Consider the following 21689-nt stretch of genomic DNA (forward strand, 5'->3'; position numbering starts at 1 on the left):
TGAAGTGACCCTTTGTGATAAGCAGTGACTGTTCCCCTCCAGAACCTAGAGCATGTGGTTTATGGAGTGAGAGGTTACCAGTATCAACGGCATTTATTGGCTGCTGAGAAATGTGAGATGTATTTTTTTTTATATACACACATATAAAAAAATAAGAGTGAGGTAGATAAATGTTTGAAAAAAATCAAAAACTGTCCCCCTGTCATACTCAAAAACCCTTATCTCAGTATTTAAATTTATTATGGGGCATCTCTACAGTGATTTAAACTGATATCACAAAAATAAATAAAAAATCCTACATAGAATACCTTCTTAATTAACTTTTTTGTCTTTTTCATTTTTAAAAGGGAAAAATAACTATGGGACAGAGGCAAGAGAAGATAATGGGATCTAAACTACACAAGCAAAAAGCACTACAAACTTTTAAAAATCTCCAGTCAAAACTAGCAATCAGTATATTTTAATTCTTTGTTCTTACTCAAAGGTTTTAAACATTTCCATCCCAGAACCACCTCTTCACTGCCATCAGTTGGTTGGATCAGTGCTAAACAAAGGCTTAGATGCTGTAACTAAGATGAGCAACTGCTATGACTCCTTGGTTGCAGGCTTTATGGTGGCTGGAAAGCTGCCTGATGGAAAGGGACCTCGGTGCGCTGACGGACAGTCGGCTGAATATGAGCCAGCAGTGTGCCCAGGTGGCCAAGAAGGCCAATGGCATCCTGGCTTGGATCAGGAATGGGGTGGTGAGCAGGACTAGGGAAGTCATCCTGCCCCTGTACTCGGCCCTGGTGAGGCCTCACCTCGAGTACTGTGTTCAGTTTTGGGCACCTCAGTACAGAAAGGACATGGAGGTGCTGGAGCAGGTCCAAAGAAGGGCAGCAAGGCTGGTGAAGGGCTTGGAGAATATGCCCTATGAGGAAAGACTAAAGGAACTGGGGCTGTTTCGTCTGGGGAAGAGGAGGCTGAGGGGAGACCTCATTGCTCTCTTCAAATACCTGAAAGGTGATTGCAGTGAGAGCGGGGCTGGTCTCTTCTCACTGGTGACAGGACAAGGGGAAATGGCCTCCAGTTGCGCCAGGGGAGGTTTAGGTTGGATATCAGGAAAAACTTCTTCACAGAAAGGGTTGTTAAGCACTGGAACAGGCTCCCCACGGAGGTGGTTGAGTCACCATCCCTGAATGCGTTTAAAAACCCTTTGGATGTGGTGCTCAGGGACATGATTTAGCGGTGGGTTGTTAGAGCAGTATGGTTAGGTTGCGGTTGGACTTGATGATCTTGAAGGTCCTTTCCAACCTGAGCAATTCTATGATTCTATGGCCCCCTCCTTCCCTTTTCACCAAGGCTTCTGCAACTGAACAAACAAGCTCACTCATTTTCTTTTGTTCTGAGGTTTGGTCTATGACTTAAGCAACAGGCTTGGACTTGTACAGGTTTCCATAGCTGCCAACACTTAACTGTTTGCTAACCGAGCCGCTAGCCCCAGCTACACGCTTTCCACCCTACCCCATGGAAATGGCATGCTGTTGTTTTGGGGCTTTTTAATTGTGTTTACCCAGGGTGCAAAATGCAGCCCACTGTGTCCTCCAGGAGGGCTTCCTCGTTAGGAAGGCAAAGAGCTGGGGCTGGAGCCAGGTGTTCAACGGCCACCTGAAAAGTGCCTGGCACCGCTAGCCGCAATTGGTACAGCTCTTCAAGGGGTGGAAGAGTTCAAATAGTCGTTATAAAAATCAGTGACCCAAAAGCCTGGTGTCTGCTGTTGTACCCAACAAACAAAGTGTGTGTGTACGCGTGTGTCTGTGTGGGAGCGTGAGTGGGGACGGGTGGGTGGGTGTATGCCACAACCAAAACAAGCAGGGAGGGAAGGAGGGGCAGGACCCTTGTACAACAATGAATATAAACACTGAACAAGAATGTACTAAATATTTAACCTTTTTTTTCTGACCTGAGTTTGTATCATGCCTTGCACTGTAACAGACTCGCATGCTGTCTGGGCAGAGGTTCGTGGGAAGGAAGGAAAACCGGGTCTGAAAAACACCACACCAGTGCTGGAGCGTTCGGTGTGGGGCGTCCCTTCTTTCTCCATGTCCTCCTCAAAAGCCCTGTGACCCACACAGCCAAGATGTTGTAAAACAACTAATGGGAAAAAAAAAAAAAAGAGGAGGAAATGTATTTATAAAAAGGCATTAAACAGTTCATGGCAAATCATATGAAAGGTATCAGTTACTGGGAAGGAAGAAGTAAGAGTTACACACTATAGTACAAAGCATAAGAAAATTTGTTGAAGTGGGAGGGAAGGGAAGGGAAGAAGGGCAGACCTGAAGGTTTTCATAGATTAAATCCACAAAGATAAAGAACAAAAAAAATAGCAGCTTTTTTCTGTACAGACATATAGATGAGTATCTGAACCGTAAAAAAGTTATAAAAGTGACACAAAAGACAATGTGTATGCAAATGATCCATGGTCTAACATAGAACTGCAAGACCCTTCGAGAAGTCTTAATAATAAAGAGAAAAGGTCAACAAAGCATTATATACTTGAATCCGGTTACTGCTTTTTTTTGTCTTCTCCAATTTTTGTTTTATTGGTGCTTTTTCCCTGCAAGCCTGTGACGGGAGGCAGGCTGCAACGATGGAGATCTCTGCCGCTTTTTTCGTGTTTCTCACATCTCATTTTTGGCGTGCGGTTGACTTTTTTTGTACCAAATGCGTGTGTTGGTTTAGCTCACCACTGCCAGTTTTGTCCAGAATTCATCGGGATGGCCACGGGGTGGAGGGAGGGCTGTCTCCTTACTCCATCCCTTTTATCTTCTCCATCACAAGAAAAAAAATGATCACATTTTATCCAGTTTTGAAAAAAAGAACCTAGGCAATTTGATTTTTTTTTTTTTTAAATACCAGTGTATGATTGAATAGAACGTATTGGTCAGGATCTCTCTTAAACAGAGCAGTTGATTACTGTGCTCCTTCCATGCCTACAAAAAAAACAAACAAACAAACAAAAAAAGAGTTCATTTTTTTTGGCAAAATTTGGCAGCGTTGAAAATGGTAACAACCTTGGACGAATGATGGCCCTTTTTTATTCTTTTACACGTTTCTAAAAAGTTTAAAGAGCAACATTAAAAATCCAGTCTTTTAATTTTTTTGTTGGTTTTTTTTTGTGGGTTTTTTGTGGTTTTTTTGTTTGTTTTGTGTTGTTTTTTTGTTTTTCTTTTTTTTTCTTTTTTTTCCTTTTTTTTTTTTTTTTAAATAAAGACCTACAGTGTTAGGCAGGTGCTTGCAGGGGAGCAGGGAGCCACCTGGCCTGCGATATCTTTGATCTGATAAAAGTGCCGTACGGTTGAACTTGCACGCAGATATGTTTCCCATTATGAAGCAAAGACAGACAGAAAGAAAGAGAGAGGAGAGAGAGAGAGAGAGAGAGAGAGAGACATCAAATCTCAAGTTTTCTGTTGCTATTAAGTGTTAACATTAGAGTTTTAAAAGGCCAACTGTGTGCCCCATGAATGGAGTCCTTTACTGAAACAAACATCTGCTTGCATATTGAAAAAAAGAAAAAAAACGGTAACTTGTTGACTGAAAAAAAGGGTTCTCCCAAGTGCAGCTATGGCAGTTCTGAAGATCCACTGAGGTACAGTAGGGCTTTTGAATATATTGTAATTTTCTTTCTTTCTTCCCCCCATAGACGCGTTTTTCTGCGTGTTGTTTCTGTGAGATTCTGGTTCTAAGGATCAGCAGGCCGAAGACTGGGGCAGCGGTAAGGCCCTCTCGTTCTTGCGTCCCCCGTTCATGTGTGCGTACGGCTGTCTCTCCTCGAAGCTGGCCCGAAGGACCACCACGCCCGGGCCGTTCTCGGCTTTGTGTCCTGAGTGCTTGTCAGTGGGTTGGAGGGTAGAGGAGGGATCTAAAGGAATGCTCTCCATGTTCTCAGTCTCCAGGTCAAGCTCCTCTGTGTCCGGAGGTTTGTTCTCTTCACTGTAGAAAAAGGAGACCTCTTTGAACGCCGGATCCAGCTCGTCCTTAATGCTGCTGATGATTTCCAGGAAGGAGGGCCTCATCTTCGGGTTGTACTGCCAGCACATGCGCATCAGTTCAAACCTGGACGGGAAACACACAGCAAATCCAGTTACCGAGGTGTTTTACAAGCCCTGCCTGGAGCGCAACCAGCCGTGACGGAATCAGGCCGAGCGTCTCACAAAGTCACTTCTGAAAGATGGGAGACGAAGTGACAGAATTTTTACAGGCTGACGTCCCGTGACACACGCTGACCTGCTTTCCAACCACTGACTGACTTCTACAGCTCCGATCTAAACCTCAACCCCCTTCCACGCACGCCTGCTGATAAAGCAATCCTGCAGACACCTGACATCCAGGAGTATTCTGTTTTTATTCCCATGTGGCACTCCCCTGGTTTTCCTCCAAAACATCCCATACTTACCCAATGTACAGCAACCTGACAGCACCTCTCAGAGCATCTTTACAAATAAACCAGTCTTTATTCTACCAACAGTGTCTTGAAAAAAAATATACAATTAGAAGTACAATGAAAAAAAAAAGGCTCTTTTTTTCCTTGAAAGAAGAAAATTATGTTAAAATTGCGATGTCCAAAAGACATCTGCAAATCTGAAAAACGTTCTCTAATCTTTTATTTTAAAATTTTGTTGTTTTCATTTGCGTCTAGGGAAGCACAATGCTTTAAGGAGTGTGAGATCATCTGTTCAAGCACATCCACGAGTAGACCTGTACAATGTCCCATGCTGGCAAAACCAAAGCACAAAACGAAACAGTGATACGTACATAACAAAAACAGCACCTTCATGACACAGCAAAACTGGGTATTCCTGAGTTGGCCCTGAGCTTTAAACACAACACCAAGAAAAGATTTCACTCTGTGAAGGCAGAACAGGGATGTCTGCTTTTAACAATCATGAGGAACTGAAATATAAAGAGGAGCACTGATTCCTCGAGCCCATCCTCTGCGTACACAGTACTCGGAGAAGCACGCTATGTGTTGGATGGCCAGAACTACTAATCTAGGAATAAAATAAAGATTTTTCAGTTTGGATAGCGCATCGCAGAACAGCCCACATCTCTGCCTTTACCTTCCAGCCATGAGACCTGCGGCCCCGGTACAACCGCCCCGGTGCCTGTCCCCAGCTCTGCACGGTGAGACACTGCACCCAACTTTTAGCTCCCAGTTATAGAACACCAGTTTCTGAACTTGCACAGGTGTTAGCCCTATACAGAGGCTCAAAAGTAAGCAAGCAACTCCACATCATACGTCAGTCAGCCTGTGCTGCCTTTGACCCTCACAGCAGTTTACTAGGTCTCTGCATCAGCGTGTGGACTATTTTTTCCACTAAAAAAGAAATAAACCAAATAAACCAAATAAACCCAAACCAATCAGCCGAATAAACAAAGCACACTCTTTTTTAGGATAGCTCCCAAGTCCACCACAGAGTAAGGGCCCCTGCCCTGCAATAAGCCCTGCAATGTGACTGTCACCGTGCTGGAGCCCCGCTCCACGCCTGCTGCACCGATGCACAGCGCTGGCCTGAAACAGAACCAAAGCAAAGCAGCCCCCCCCGCAGCTCGCTCCCGGGGAAACGCCACTCCTCCCCTCAGCAGGTGCACGAGCTCCCAGCCGACCAGAACCAGCAAAAAGGGAGAAGGCTGTTGTGTTTGGGATGCAAACACTGCTGAGAGCACTTCAACGAAAACAAAAGTGATCTTAATTGAAGTACATTTGAAGTCACAAATATTGCTGTGAGAGCTTGGCTGGCACCACGCAGCATGAACAGCAGCCAACCACCTGAGCACGGCCTTGTGACACCCAAAAGAAGCTGGCAAAACCGGCTGTGCTGTGAGAGTGCCCCGGTCCTCAACGCCGTACGGTAACGAGCACGTAGACACATAAACACTGCAAAACTATTGCTTGTTTTCGAGTCTTTAAGAGACTTCCATAGCGAAAGTGAAGCCAAACTATAAAACTGTATTACACCCTCACCCACAACCGAGGAGGAAAGCTTGAGACATAAATATATAAAATCCATTTCTGTTACTTCATTGCTGTTTCCTTTCCAGCTGACTGCTGCGTCCCTGAATAGCAGCCTCGGCTGCAGCCAAGAACACTGGATATTCACTGGCACTTCGCCCTGAGGCCTAAGGGCAATGCTAAGGAGATACCACAAGCAGTGGAGTAATGCATGTGACATCAGCACAAACAAGGACATGTGATGTTTCTTTTAATCCATTCCAGATTTAAAAACCCTACAGAGTTCCCATAAAAGGATATTTCTTTTCTTTTTAACTCTGTGGCCTCTAAGACCTTGTTTACATTATGTTAAAAAAAACTTTCCAGCAGACAATGGAAGACTTTACAGGCTGCTAATACAATCCGAGTACTTCTATCAAGTGTGTTTCTGACTGGTGGCGAGGGAGCCTGGGGAAGCTGGAGGCATTAGCATGAGATCGGGGAATAACCAGTGCCACTCTAATGCATCTTTTCTCAAAGAACACTGCGGAAACGGAGTTACTTCTTGCACCGAGACAGTGAAAAAACTAAAATGGAAAATGACTATAGAAGTTCCATTCCATTTGAGCGTGTACTCGTGCTTTGCATCAGATGTGAACTGATGGAGAAAAGAGCAGTGAGCTCTCCCATCCTGCTGCTGCATGCTGGTGTTACCTCTGGATAGCAGACCCTCAAACCAAGGGAGCACCAGGAACAAAGGGAAAATCAGTACTACGTAAACAGTCTAGTCATCTACATGTGGGGGAAGCAATTCTTACTTCAAAAGCAGAGTGGAATTCCAGCCTACACAACTTTTAAAAGCCCCATGGGAACAACACTGTCTGAGAGCTTCAGCTGTAATCTTCTTGCCACGCAGCCATCACCTGACAAGCGCTGCTTAACAATGGTAGTACATAAAAACTTTACTTATTACACAGGAAGAGGAGAAAAACAGCAAAGCTTCTCCTGGCACCGTCTTATTGAACCATCTGTCTTACTGCATGGTTCTGTCTGTAAAATCATGCAAACTATGCCAAGAGGGTGTAGCATAAACAGAACTGAGTCTTGTTTCACCCTGTGCGAGAGTGAAAAGCCTGCAGAAATACCGTCCTCTTTGTGCTCAGCCCCTTCGCAGCGATTTACCACTTCTCTGACCCACGAGACAACCGTGCCATAAAATCCACTTTTGCACAAGCGTCCGATACATCCACGCTGCAGAACAGAACCCCTCCAGTTCTTCAAGTGTCCTTGGTCTCTGATGAGCCAGGAAAGCTGACGGCTCTCTGCTAGCAGGGGTTAGCAAAGCACAGCCACTAACAAGCATTACAGGCATTGCAGTCTTAGGAGAGATGGAACGGCCAAGACTGCTTGCACCACGTAGCATTCACACAGGGGGCAACACGAGGCCCTTACAAGAACTGCTGTGCTGTGGCTGGAGTGTGCACGGCTGTGTCAACACTCACAGAATCTGCAAGGTTAAAAATAGTCGGTTCGGTGTCAGTTGCAGAAAGATTCTTCTCTCTGTTCTCATCTATGCTTCCCCACTGCAGTACACCTACTCCACCTGTTCTGGACATTTTTGTGTGTCAGTGTATTTCCCCCTCCCTTCGGAAAGGTAAATTTGTTTTCTACATTAGATACCATCCTCCCGTTATTGCATTTCAGTTGTTCACGTGTCAAAGCAATTTAAATAAAAAGTACCTCTGCAGTCGTCTCCTACCACAAGGCTCGTTCCTAGCTCCACTTCTGGCTTGCCGTTACACCACGCTGAGCACTACAAGTATACTGACTTTCATGCAGCAGGCAGGCTTTGCTTTCTGGGCATCTTGAGTTAATACTGTGAGTTAACATTAAGTACCACAGATCAGTCAGTATCTAGCACGGAGAACATGCGCTATCTGAAAAAATACCTTTCAGTGGCACAGACATGGCAAGAACCTTGTCTTTAAACAGAAACTTCTAGCAACCTCCACAAAAAAAGAAAGGTTTTATAAAGTGCTTGTGTAAGCAGTTGGCCAACACAAGCTGGGAACGTATGGTAAGATCCATGTGCAATTTCAGGGCTGTTTGTAACTCTGTTACAAGCATCTTTCTGTAGATTCAATAATATTGTTATGTCCCACGCTGGGGAGCGGGTTATCAGACAGCTGGAGGGGGAGAAGCAACTCTCCCCCAGGGCAGGTCCCTGCCTGCCAGCAGCAACACACGAGCTGTGACCGCACCAGCTGCTGGGTGCTGCACAGCACCTACCCCGAACCTGGGACCAGTGGGATGGACAATGGGAAAAGCAGTGAAAGCGTGCAAAGGAAACCCCAGGCACTAGAGTCACATAAAATAGGATCTCTGGATGCCCAATACGTGGAACAAAGGTAAAGATTACTTCTGGAGCTCCCTACAGCAGCTTCTTCATTTAAAACTGGGACAAAAAAGGTTTTCGCTGGTTTACAGTAATGCGAAGATTCGTTGGTTACCCTGAAAGTGGAGCCGGGGAAAGCAGCGCCCGTGAGCACAGGATTAGTTTCAAGGAGAGCAGCGGGCAGGCTGCAGCAGTGAGAGCTTCCCTCCCCCCTGCCCATACAACATGTGCCCCAGGTTAATGGGGAATCTCTAGTGCTGGAACTCTTGGCGAGCTTGCTCTCACTGCAGAGCGAGTTTTACCCTGCTGAGTCGGGGGGCAGAGCAGCCTTACCCGGAGCCCTTCACATCCACATCCCCGTTCCGCCCCGTCCCTGCCTCCATTACACGGCGCTGACCATGTTAAACCATCTCCGGTCGATCCGCCTGCCAGAAATTCTCCACAGCATCATGGAAAGGAAAGAATGTGAAACTGAGGAATCACATGGCACTACACCTCCCCTTGCACATACACCCACCCCCCTCAAACAACAAAACAACACTGCCTGTCATCTGAAACCAGACCAGCGGGCCAGCCAAAAAGCTCTTTTCCTAAGAATCTCAAGCAGCTGAGGCCCTTAAGTGATTGTATCCCTTCTGCGGGCCTCCAACAAATTTCAATAACTGCAAGACGCGGTATTTCCTTCCCAAAAGCCAGTTTGGGAAGTATATCAAAGTAATAAAGTCTGAACAACTGAAACTGCTGTACACCAAAGCCAGCAGAAGTATTTCAGCAATGTAAAGCTAAAAACCGAAGCCTGCTGCGCTACGTGCTGCTCGGCTGTAAGGCTTTGTGCTGGTTCTAGGGGTAGACAAAGGTTTTTCTGCATGCCTCTTTCTGTGCTCACAGGGAAGGAAACTGTTGGCTGGGCAGACCTGTTTACCTAAACGCAATGAGCAGCAACCAGCATGGCAGATCCAGAGCTGCTTCAGACACAGGAACGAAGGAGTCATTTATCTGTATGCTGAACTGAAAACTTGGATTTCACAGAGTTTAAGCACAATATCGCTAAGCTCTTTTTTCTCCTAATCCTCAGCAGACTTACTTGAAGCAGAAGAGACAAGATATAGGTACAACATTTTCGGCTGCAGCAGATGACACTTATGAGCTGTTATTAAATGTAAATTTAGTTAGGAACACAGAGATTGGGTTTTGCTTCCTTATTAAAAAGCCCAATGTGAGATTCTGCCCACAAGCAAAGGCGTTCGATGGTAACTCTAATTACTACAAAACAGAACATTGACAGAGGCTGTTCAAGCAGCATCCTGCATTGCTGTCACATCTTAACAGCCTCTCCTGTGGTAGACAGGGCAGAAGCAGACGCAGAAGGGATCATGAAGAATAAACTGTGCACTGAGGACAGTGGTGATGCCAACACTTACAGCATATCAGGGCAGTTGTCTGGCTTTTCCAGCAGACCTCCTTCCATCACAAAGCGGAGCACTTGCTCATTGGTCATGCCTTGGTACGGCTGCTCCGCTAGCGTTGCGATCTCCCAAAGTACAACACCAAAAGACCTGGAAAACAAAAGAACTTTAGAAAGCCAAGAAATCTTTACAAGGATATTTTTCTTAGATGATTCTGAGCAGGTAGGCTGCTGGGGGAGTATTCTTTTACAAAAAAATCTCTAATTTTTACACCATAATCTACAGGTGAGAGCTGATCATGATTATTCAGTGGTCCAACCTTGCTTGCTTATAGTGACTCTGCAAACGTCAATCAGTAAGAAAAGACACCAGAAGCTCCTTGCTGACCAGAGAAGCCTCCTAATTCAGAGGAGAGCAAAGCTGAGAACTTGTCTGGACAATCTGCACAAACCTCATTTCCCTCTCCCATAGCACTGAGTTCAGATTCAAGGTGCCCTGGGAGGTGGAAAGAACAGCAGAGAGGGAAAGATGCAGATAAGGGAAGAAGGAAAAAAATACTGTTCCTACCAATGGTTGAGGAGTTGCATAGGTGGGTTTTTAAAGAGGGTCCAACCAGCCCCAAAGTGACAAAGACAGCATGGAAAAAAACAACTCTGTGCATTAAAAAAACAAACCCCAAACTCTTCATGTAACATCTCTCAGGCACTGCTGATAGCAGCTGAGATGACAGTGAAGCAGAACTCTAAGCTCTCTTTCCAGTGCAAGCTGCTTTTTGTCAGAAATCCTAGAGTCACACACATCTCATTTAAAAGCTTCAGTTTTTCCCTACCACTCCAGCCAGCAGAGAGCTAAACAGGAAACGCACCCACCCCACCACACCTGTGCATCTCATCTGCCTCCCCATTAGAAGCAAACCAACCAACCTCCATTCCCCAGGCACAAAACACTGAGCAGTACTTTCCATTTGTCCCTCTGCTCTGATTTCCTCCACATTGTAAGTAACAAATGCAAAGTATGACTCAAGGCATTTAATATACAGAAACAACTAACAGAAGTGATCTGTGAAAAAGACTGAGAAGCAGCACAAACGTTCTCCAGCTCCTTGAACAAAGACCCTACCCTTTGCTGCTTCAGCAGCACAGCTAAATACCAAAGAGAAAGCCAGCCACTCCTTCTGCAACATGCACGCAAACCACCATCCTGAAACAGAGCTCCTAGCACTTCCCAACGAACTACGAGGGACAGCAGAAGTGAAAAACAAGAAGTTGGTCTAATAATACAAATTGATTACTGGTGAATAAAGATAAACACGATTACGTAATTGGATAGTTTAGATGTAAATATCGACACTTTCCAAAAATACCTCTATTTAAAATTAGTTTATTGAGCAGACGGATCAAATTGTCTGCCCTGCATTAAACAGCCATCTACTTTTAGAGCTGCTGCGCAACGAAAAAATCTAGCTGCTGTCTTGTCTTCTGTGGCTAAAAAGCTGAGTCAAGTTCAGAGGCAGAAGTGTAGCTTCAACAGGACATTGTGTAACCAGGGGTCCAGCACTATTAGCTGGTTATGGCACAGTGGTTTTTATCTTTCGGTTACCCACTGGATCTGAAGCCACGGACAGACCTGCGACTGTTTGCCTTTCAGGGGAGGGAGGGACAGAGGGTCGGTTCAACATCTCAGTGGCTTTGAAGCTGCTTTGATCGCTGCAGGAATAAGGAGAACAAGTTCTGCGCACCTCCTAGCCACACTATCATAACAAACACACGCTGCTCCTTCAAGGCAACCAATATCTTTGAAGAATGCAAGATGCTGAAGACTTATTTATAGAAGCACACCCTCGTCCTGAACAGAATTACATTCATTTTAAAACGTTCTCCTACACAACAAGTGTTCTCCCCAACTACAACAACAACACTCTTGTCTAATTACCTCATTCTTCAGCCTGGAGAGCAATAGAAGAATGAATTGCCAAAATAAAGCTCCGCCCTTAAAAACCTCCAGACACTCTCGTGCAGTTTGCCATTTCACCTTGCAGCTCATAAATCTTGCACTCTGACCACTTGCAGTTTTGTCTTTTTGACATTTTGGCTTCTAAAAGTGATCTCTAAGAACATGGAACCAGATGTCACAATTTCCTACCAAAAAGGCAGGAAGAAACAATCTGCTTTTTTTTTTTTAATGTATTGTTTGAAAAAAAAATTAAATGGCCCCTCAAGAAGTCTTCATAAGCTCAACAAGTTTTCAGAAAGCAACTTCAACATGAGGACTTGAGTGATTCTTCCTGTGCCTGAAGAGGCCTTCAAGGTATATGATTAAAAGTTATTGAGAAGCAAACGAGAGGAGAACATTGAAAATTTTTGATCTGAATTCAAAATGAAGACAATCTCTAGTTGTGGATACGTGGCAAATGTAAATGTTACCCATTCTAAACAAACAGCAAGCTCCTCATGTGGAACCAGCTGCTTTGCTCCACAAGATAGCATCCCCACATGAGCTGAATTTTAGGAAAAAAGTCACTTCAACAGTCACAAAACCATGCCGAGGACAAACTGAAGTACTGAGGAGATCTATGGAGCTGTGCTCCAGCAGACTGTTTCCCTCCCTCCACACTTACAACTATGGATCTGTCAGATTTGACTCTTCTCCCCTATGTTTCCCGACACTGCTGTCAGTAAGCTGCTTTCCTTTATGGGACATCTGCAGTCTGGCTACAGTATATTCCATGTCCCACTAATAGAATGCAATACTGTTTCATCAGTCTTGCTTTGGACAGTGAACACCGTGTTTTGTGAACTCTAAGAGAACACATACACTTCCTGCAACAACTGAAGTACAAATTTAGCACTGACGCTTGACTTAGCATCTCATCTGTTGCTTTTGTGTGTGTGCGTTTGGAATCTGAGTTCAGTTTAAACAATAATGCCACTTGAAGAGTTGCAGGTGAAAAGGAAAATCTGCATGAACAACAGCGATACATTAACAAAGCTCAACAGCCGAGCCCCTACAGCCATGAAACAAAGGCTGAAGATGACGGCTGGACTTGGAAGTTCCTGTTTGGTGGTGAGAAGGGGCAGGTCTGCCAGCTCTTCACTCTAGGCTAAATTCACATCTAAATCTGGGGATTTTTCCAGTGATGTATTTCAGATCTGTCTACTTTGTGAAGCCATTACAAGTCCCAGAATTGTTTTACTACAGAGGGACTGCCAGAAGCGTGGTTCTGTTAGGTGAGCGGCTGATGAGGGCTTCCCCTTCCACTCAAAGTGGATATTTTCACTGACTTCCAAGTTTGAGGTTACTGGATACATAAGTTAGCCATATGCAAAAAAAAAAAAACCAAAGCAACATTCTGATGCTTTGCTTTTTCACTTGTTTCTCGAAGTTGATGCTGTGGATTGCAGCCCACTGACTCCAAAATCCTCAAGCTGTTTAAACAAAATGTAGTTTACTACTAAAATACCATTTCTACTGACTTTTAGGCATTTGGAGGCAATCAGCTGCCAATTCTGTAACAAATCAGCAGTAAAAACATCTTGTTAAGGAGGCAGAGAAACCATAAAAGCCTGAGCAGAGGCAGAGGTTTTGCCAGTACACATTCATCTTTTGCCAAGGCCTCTCTGTCTTTCTGCAAAAGCAGAAAGAAGCAGTGGGGAGGTGGGGGTGTTAGAGAGGGAGAGAGGAATGTTCCAGAGTATTATTTCTACTAAGAAGTTTGTTTTGAAATTTCCTGAACGCCTCTATTAATAACTTCATAGATACAGCAATAAAGCAACGTGCTTTTAAAGAAAAACGTATTTCTGCATCTTGTGGTATTATAAAGCAAGCAAACAAAGCCCCAGATGGAGAATATACACGAGGGAGAACTCCAAAGAAAAGAATTGGTAGTGTACACAAACCGTCTGCAGGGAAGTAGAGCTATTTACACAGAAGGTTTTGATAGAAAAGCAGGTCAGCACTATGAACCTTTCCATATTCTTGGCAACTTTTAATGCTTTTCTTGAAGGAGGGCAATTTGAAAAATGACAACTTGCTCTTCCAGGTGAAGGTAATGTTCTTCACTGCACAAGTGATTTTACAACTCACAGCAGGAAATAAGCTGCCACCTCCAGCTTTGGAAATCCATTTAAGGCTCTGCCTCTGAGAGCAGAATAACCTCGTGAGCCCTTGATTTTTGCAACGGAAACAACAGAAAGTAAAAAGCTCCACAGCGGATAACGAGAGCTACCTTTGAGGAGACAGAAGAAGCGGGATACTTAATTAAATTTAGGAAAACAAGAGTAGAGACTAGAAAGAAGAGGGCTAAAGCTGTTTTTTCAAAACCCCTTTTTTGTTACCAGACATCGGAGTGCGTTGTGAAGACTCCATCCTTCAGTGACTCCGGGGACATCCAGCGGACGGGCAGCAAACCCTTCCCTCCTTTCCGGTAATAATCTGTCTCGTAGATATCTCTTGTCATGCCAAAATCTAGAAGGCACAAATTCTGTTAGTTTGCATGATGAAACAACGAACATTTCACCTTACTACAAGCCACTGTCATCAGCAGATGTCACAGTTTGGTGCAAAGAGTCTTCCACCTGTCAGCACAGCACTTTGCTTTGCAGAGCCTTTACCTGCCTGCCTAGGGCTGGCTGGCTTCTCTCCCAGCAAAACCAACAGACGTTTTTACCACGGACAACAGCGGTCAGAGCTGGATCCAGATCAACTCTGAATGATTTAAATATATTATTAAGAAAAGTTCCATGGTTTATGTGCAAACCTTGCAGTAAGTTAAAATCTTTTGAAGTTCACATCATTCACTCATCTGCTCAATAAATTCAGTGGGTTTTTTTCTTTTTAAAGAACGCAACAAACTCTTATTACTTATCCTCTTGTCTCTAATTAAAGAATCTCACATTTTGAGGGAAGTGCTTCTCTCACTTTTTTCCTCTCTCCAAAGGGAGTTTTCTCTTCCTATATAATATTCTACCTCCAATTCCACAGAGGACTGGTTATTCATTTATGACTAATACAGACCACTATTCAAGCCACGCTCCCTCTTACATGTGTCATGTCCTTAGCTGTAAATATGTAAGCATTTGCAAGGCTTGGCCTAACAACATTTGACCAGCACTCACTCAATCCTTCCAGTTTTTTCCATACCATCAGCTCGATGCATACAGAATGGTTGGCCCTTCTACGAGCCCACTCATGTAAGCAACTTCACTTTCAGATACTAACAAAAATTTAGTAAATCACATGGGATCAAATCTCTTACTAAATTAAATGCTATCTGCTGACACATAAGGGCTTGGACAAAATTCATTTTATCATTTTTTTGTCTTGGAAACGTGGAGTGAAAAGAGAAGTCCTCCAGCTTAAGCAATTCTCCCAGTCATTATTACAAGTCTACAGCTTGAATGAGTGATCCCTGATCCTTCTCATTCCTCACCTGCTAGAGCCGCTGATACCCCAGTGATCCTGACTAACAGCCCCATCTCAGCAGCTATTCCATCACTCCCACACACCAGGCTGATCTTACCCCCAATAGAAAGGAAAATTCTTTTAAGACGTAATGCAAATAAGTAACAGGTATGCAACGAGCATAGGACAGCACAACACAAAGCTCCTCCTCTGAGATCTAAGCAGTCCGATTTGGCGTGTTCCAGTCAAGATGTTCTTTGACTGTTTCCACGTGAACAGATTTTCAATACAGGCACACAAACAAGAGCAGTGCAGCATATTTCATGAAATGCTTTTTGGGTAACCATGTACCGTGTTAAAGGGAGGAAAGCACACCACCTTCAAATCACAGCACTGTAAAACATGCAGGGATAGGAATGCTGGAATGGAAAGGATTTAAGGCTGACTTCCTCAAACCTGCAGAAAATGTACATAATCCCCCAAAGATCTCATTTCCTAATTAACTGACTCAAAATGAAATCATATTTTCTTTCTCCCAAATGACAGGATTACTTACACAAATTATCAAAATAGCTGAGTTAAGCTCAAAGAAAAAAGAATTAGTTTCCTAGAGCAGAAGGCTGTTACCATACATGCTATTTTAATATGCACAACTTAAAAACAGCCAAAAGCACAAAATCACTCTCTGGAGAGAAGTCTGAAAAAACTCATCTGACACTGTTTTGGAGGAATGGTGAAGGGGGAAAATAAGTGGTGTTCTAACAGCAGAGCAGAGGAAAAGCCATTCTGTAGTCTGGAAAGCAGCACTCCAGTTCACACTGGAAAGCATCCAGCTGAAATCAAGCCTTACATTCCACTTCTAATTCAGATATGCTTTAAAATAATCCTAATTTTTTTTTCTTGAATCAATAAACAGAAGATAGAATTATTTTTGCACATTAACAGAAAAGCAAATGACGCACCAGTGGCAACTACGCCATCCACCCAGATGTCTGCAGCATCTGCACCTCAAACTGCTGCTTCACCCGCTCCTTCTAAGCCCACACGCTCTACTATTTCCTCAATGGAACAACAGCAAGGAGAGGTATTCCAAGAGTTTCAGATCAGCATTGACTGCTCACACATCTTAAATCACAGCTAGCCTTCATATGAAACATATTTCACTCTGCAGAAACTAGAGCTAAGTTTAAAAAGATTTTAAAAACAGATTTTAAAAAACTAAAATGCCCTCTAAGATGTTGATTTTTCAGGATGATGCTTTTCATTCCTGTAAACATCAAAAAGCACACCTCCAATTTTGACCGTGAAATCTTCTGCCACCATGCAGTTTCTCGCAGCGAGATCTCTGTGAACAAATTTGTTGGCGTTGAGGTATGCCATCCCATCAGCAATCTCTCCTGCCATTTGAATCATCTTCTTCAGAGTCGGAGGTGCTTGGCCAGGATTACTCTGAGCAGGATTAAGAAGAGAAAACATGGAAGGGGAGAAGAAAAATAAACACTATTTCTACAGCAAACTGTAACGTGTTTTTTTTTATTATTATTTTTTATTTACGTTTTTAATCACAGTGTCACAATTCAGCCTGACTCAAAACAAGCTAAATGAACTCAGGACGATGAGCAGTGCAGCACCTGCTTGGAAAAACTGGGCATAACAAGCTGGTTTACAGACAGAACTTCCAAAGAGCTCCTTTGTAGTAGGCCATGGGCCATTCTATTTCAGGGAATACAAGCAAGAATGACTTTTCAGTATAACAATGTTGTTTCTTATGCCTAAAGAGCTTAAATCCTTTATTCAGCATGGACATTTTCTGTACCCAATCACTTCAGCAATTTGATGCGTTCACTGATCTCCATTTATACCGCATATATTCTCTGTTGCAGATACCATGTGCTCATATTCTGTTCCTGTAAATTACTCACATCAGAAATTCTAGACCATTCAACCAATGGCAAAAGAAGATCGTGGGTTCATTCCCTACAGAGTCTACTACGTTATTAATGTTCAGCATCATCTTTCAGACCCTACATCATAAAGGGCAATTTTGGCTGTTAGACTGATGGCCTACATGTTAAAGTACGTACATGTATTAGCAAGCACACTGATTTTTTTTAAACAGACAGGCCTTATTTGTTATTATTTTCCAACAGAGGCAATAGGCAGGATATATAACATGAAATGATTATCCTAACATGTATGCTTCAACAAGCCAATCTTTTTAACATCATGACAAGAATTAGATTAGACAAGAGGTCTAATTCAAATGTGGAAAACAGGTCTCAGTACCACAAGACGGGGCCTATTCCATGCAGCACACTGGGCTATTTGCAGTAACTACCTCATAAAAAAAAAGGTGTTGTAGATCACAGAGCAGCATGTTTCGTTCTTAGAGCTTAAACAAGGGCAAGAAAGGCTAATTGCCTGCTGCTTCCAACATGATGCCTTTCTGCTCAAGATGATTTTGAGCAAAGAAATAAAAAAAAAAAACCATCCAACAAGTCATGACTCACCTCCGTGTCTGGCCTCAATGATCTCAGATAACTTTTGAGGTCCCCACGTGTCATCAGCTCCATGATAACTAGGGTAGGCTGGCCCTGAGAAACAACACCTAGCAAGCGAACCTGGAAGAGGAAAAACAAATGCTCAGCTACAGATCCCACTAACTGAACTGCAGCAAGCATTTATTCATGCTGACACGTAGCCCCAGACATCCATGAACTGCTGGGAAACGTCTGGAAGCAGATTTGTTTTCTCTCTGGCTTCTGTTGAACAGCAATATTCTAATGCTGCCGAGCTGAGGATAAAATCCAAGCACCCCTTCAGTCAATGAGGACATGCCCTGAACACCCTCCTGCCGTTAAAGCACCACGGCCCTACCAGCCCGCCTCGTTCCGTGTTCGTGACTTACCACATGGTGACAGTTGAACTCCTTCATCACCGAGGCCTCATTTAAGAACTCTATCCTCTCACGCATGCTTGCGGACTCATTGACCGTTTTGATGGCCACCCGTGTCTCCGGCTCGTCCTTCACCACTCCCTTGGCTATTCCCTCATACACCATCCCAAAAGAGCCTTGCCCAAGCTCCCGGCACATGGTGATCTTCTCGCGGGGCACCTCCCATTCGTCTGGAACATACACTATGCAGAGAGAGAACATGCCATCACGTTCTGTTTTCCGAAGCGGTGGGATCGCTCAGGGCTTTATGATACCAATTGCCTGAACAATTTTACTATAAGCAACACTGGACATAATGCTGAGACCTTGCATGATGTGCACAAATATTTCACAGTCTTTTCCATACAGAGCCAGGCAGATACTTCACATACAAATAAACCTTAAAAGAAATGCGTAGATGGATGAGACGGGACTGGCAGAACGGGATAAAAATAAGGAACCCTAATGCACACAGTCAGCGTCATTCAGCTCCTGCTGCTGCTCAGGAACAGCCACAGCACAGGAGCTGCCATGGATTTTATCTACAGCACAAGCAGCAAACCCCTCTGCAACAGTGAAGTGCAGGAGAATAATACAGACATGTAGAAAGCAAAACAGCATCTAATCCCCTGGGTAACAAAGTTCTGAGCTAGCTCCCAGCAGCACCCCCACATCCTCAGAAGATGGGTCAGACTACATGACAATCTCTTTTTATACTGTTTCCCTCAAGCTTTCAATGAGCACATTAGATGCTTTTGTTTCTTCATTGGAAGTGGAATAAAGGAAGGAGTTATTTTTTGCTACCAGTGGCAAACAACCTCATTTGGAGGCAACAAGAACTATTTTAAGCAAAACTTTCCAATTCACTAGCTAAGCTAGAGAAGAGCCCATTAGCTGCCATTTCCGGCACCTTCTTCCATTTTTATTCTTACATTCAAAGAACATTCCCCTCATTGCGTCTCCCACAGAAAGTTGTCATTTACATCAAGTACAAACATATCTGGACAATGTGAAACTAGTTTGAAAAAGCTTTTTAGTCAAAGAATAACTGACTTTTACACTCTAGATATTAAGAGAAAAACATGCAGATTACATTAAATGGCTGTGCTCATTTTAACACAGAATTGCCACACGTTATGACTGGCAGCTCACAATATTGCTTTTCTCATTCTCTAAATGTGGAAAGTCATTTAAGAGTTGTATTGAGAAGCGCAGCGAGGAGATAGTATATTACTTTTCATAAGTGTTACCATTTTCCACATGAGAAATACACAGAAACAAGTGGTGAGCTTGTTCCAATAGGCCAGAACAGGGCTCAAAAGGACAAATAGCAAAGACATGGAATTCATGAATCCTTCTTTCATTCTAGTAACAAAATTAGCACGTAAGTAGGCAACACTCTGAAAGGGAAACGCACCCAAGTTAATCTCAGCTGAATAAACTACAGGAAAGACTTCAGAAACTCCCCAGTTTCAGTAGGCAGATGACATCCACATAGGACTGCCTGTGGATTAACTACTGGTGTGCTAATACAGTGAAGAGAAAGAGGTTTTACCACATCCCTTTGTAAGGGTTTCATACCTTCCCAAGTCAGACACGGACAGAGCACAGAGAAGCGAGCGCAGAGGCTCAGGCCACACTCACCATCTGAAGCACTGAAGTACTCAGGGTTCACGGACGCATAAAGGACTCCATTGCCCAGTCTGTCACTGTTTCTGTTGAAATATATATATTTTTTCTTTTTTAATCTTTAAACCCAAGTAAATTGCAGACTGCCTCTTCTACAGCTTTTCCACTGTTTACTCAACCACAAAATATTTACTGTACGTGGTGGGATTTTCAAAGAAAGAGACAAATCACGTTCTTATTCTGCTTCACATAATCAATGAGAAAACAGCTCAGAACGTTTTTCCCAGGAAACCTGCAGTCTTCTCTGGTATTGATGTGGTACAGAGAAGTGCAAACACATAGTACTTTCAGTTGCCTTTAAGAAAGGCAGTTGTGTGCTGATATACCCAGGAGGGCTTGTGGCTGAGAAGCGTGCTTTAACATCACCTGCTTTTTACTGTGAGACAGAAGTGATCTAGCAAAGAACAAGGTTGTTTTTATTTGGGATTCCAGTCAACTACTTTATAAATTGCTTCTATTATTTTATTTTACTGGTGTGATTTTCAGAATTAGACATTTACTCAGAGTTGTAAGAGTTCTTCCAGGGGGCAAGCTGTACAAATAAAATTATTAATCAGACCTCAGAAAACCAAAGAAAACATATTTGTGTGCTAGAACAACTGTTTAAAGAAGGATGAGGTATCAGTTATTCCACTCTGGAGAGGACGTGGGAAGGCCAGCAGGTACTTTACCTCACTATAGGCAAAGCCCTTTTTGGAATGCTTGAGGAGAACTGGGATTACAGTGTGCACACAAAGGAATGAGAGCTGGAAATAATGGGATATTCAATGAGCATAATTTAAAAGTATGCGTAATAAAAAAGCTCCATACTTAAAAAGTTGCAAGACTGAACACTTGCACTGACTTCTGCTAAGATCTCATTATGTATTCCAATGAAATAAAAAATCCCTAGTTATTAAAATACAATGCTAAGGAAAACAAATCAACTGAATGTTCTGTCCAGTATATATATATACATTTTAAGTGCATGGAAAGAATTAAAAAAAACTTTAGCATTTTCAAGAAATGAAATTAACCCGACTTGAACTAAGTCTTCATGATTTATAGAGTAACCTGCATTTCAAAGCTTCTGATTATAAAGGTTCAGCATCTGCCATCACTGCCCCAGTGGGTATGTTCCTGACAACCCTTCTTCTTTCCTTTCAAACAGACACTGTAACAAAAAGCCTCTTTGCATCTCAAGCAGCAGGCAGATAGCAGCTGGTAACTCTAAACCACCTCCTTCCTCACACCAACCAGGCAGAATCTACTTCAGCTTCTCAAGTACTCTGAAAGCTATTTCACTTTTTATTTTCTAACTTGCTCCACAGACACAGATTTGAAAGTAAGCATTCCCCTCTTGCAGTTTATCTGTAACCACAAGTACAACTCACCTCTTTTTGTTAAAGACATACAGCATTATCAGTAAACCCCCAATGATGAGCAGGAAAGCAATGGGGAGCACAATTATCAAATGGAGGAAGTTGTCATAGTTTGCTGCTGCAACCAACAAGAAAACAATTGTATTAAGGTCTCTATAAAATCTCCATTAACAAAGCAACATTCAAAACCCACTCAGTGTATTTCCATACACGGGAGAAATCAAAGTACTCATTTTCTTGTCTGATGTGGAAAAATGTACTCAGAAACACTCCCCGACTGCAGATGAGTGGAACAAGAGAACAGACAGTGAAAAGCATTAATTTTGTACAGAACAGCGTCTGTCTGGAGTTTGGTTTCACATGTTATGCTTGAAGACTCACATTCCTCAGTGAACAATACACAATTGTTCGCTTGTATATTAACCTTTCTTTTCCACCACCTTTTGTTCACCTTGCAGTTGCTTTTACCTCAGAAGATATTCGCATTGGTCTCTAACTCAAGTTCATCAGATTCCCGCAATTAGAAAAACAA

At 43.2% G+C, this 21689-nt stretch overlaps 1 protein-coding gene across 4 annotated transcripts in view; it reads right to left on the reverse strand.

The window, feature by feature from the left end:
* Positions 2150-21689, reverse strand: part of IGF1R (insulin like growth factor 1 receptor) — a 139031-nt gene continuing 119491 nt past the window's right edge. For 3 of the 4 annotated variants that reach the window (XM_021406814.1, XM_021406815.1, XM_021406812.1), the window contains exons 14-21: positions 21170-21275; positions 19752-19822; positions 18081-18310; positions 17683-17793; positions 16462-16621; positions 14107-14236; positions 9788-9922; positions 2150-4095 (exon numbers count right to left, since the gene is read on the reverse strand). In XM_021406814.1, coding sequence (XP_021262489.1) covers positions 3729-4095; positions 9788-9922; positions 14107-14236; positions 16462-16621; positions 17683-17793; positions 18081-18310; positions 19752-19822; positions 21170-21275 — 1310 coding nt within the window. In that variant the 3' untranslated portion in view covers positions 2150-3728. The remainder of the gene's footprint in view (positions 4096-9787; positions 9923-14106; positions 14237-16461; positions 16622-17682; positions 17794-18080; positions 18311-19751; positions 19823-21169; positions 21276-21689) is intronic. The other variant, XM_021406813.1, reaches the window with a different exon arrangement.

Source organism: Numida meleagris, chromosome 9, assembly GCF_002078875.1.
Source record: "Numida meleagris isolate 19003 breed g44 Domestic line chromosome 9, NumMel1.0, whole genome shotgun sequence".
NCBI classification, from domain to species: Eukaryota; Metazoa; Chordata; class Aves; order Galliformes; family Numididae; genus Numida; species Numida meleagris.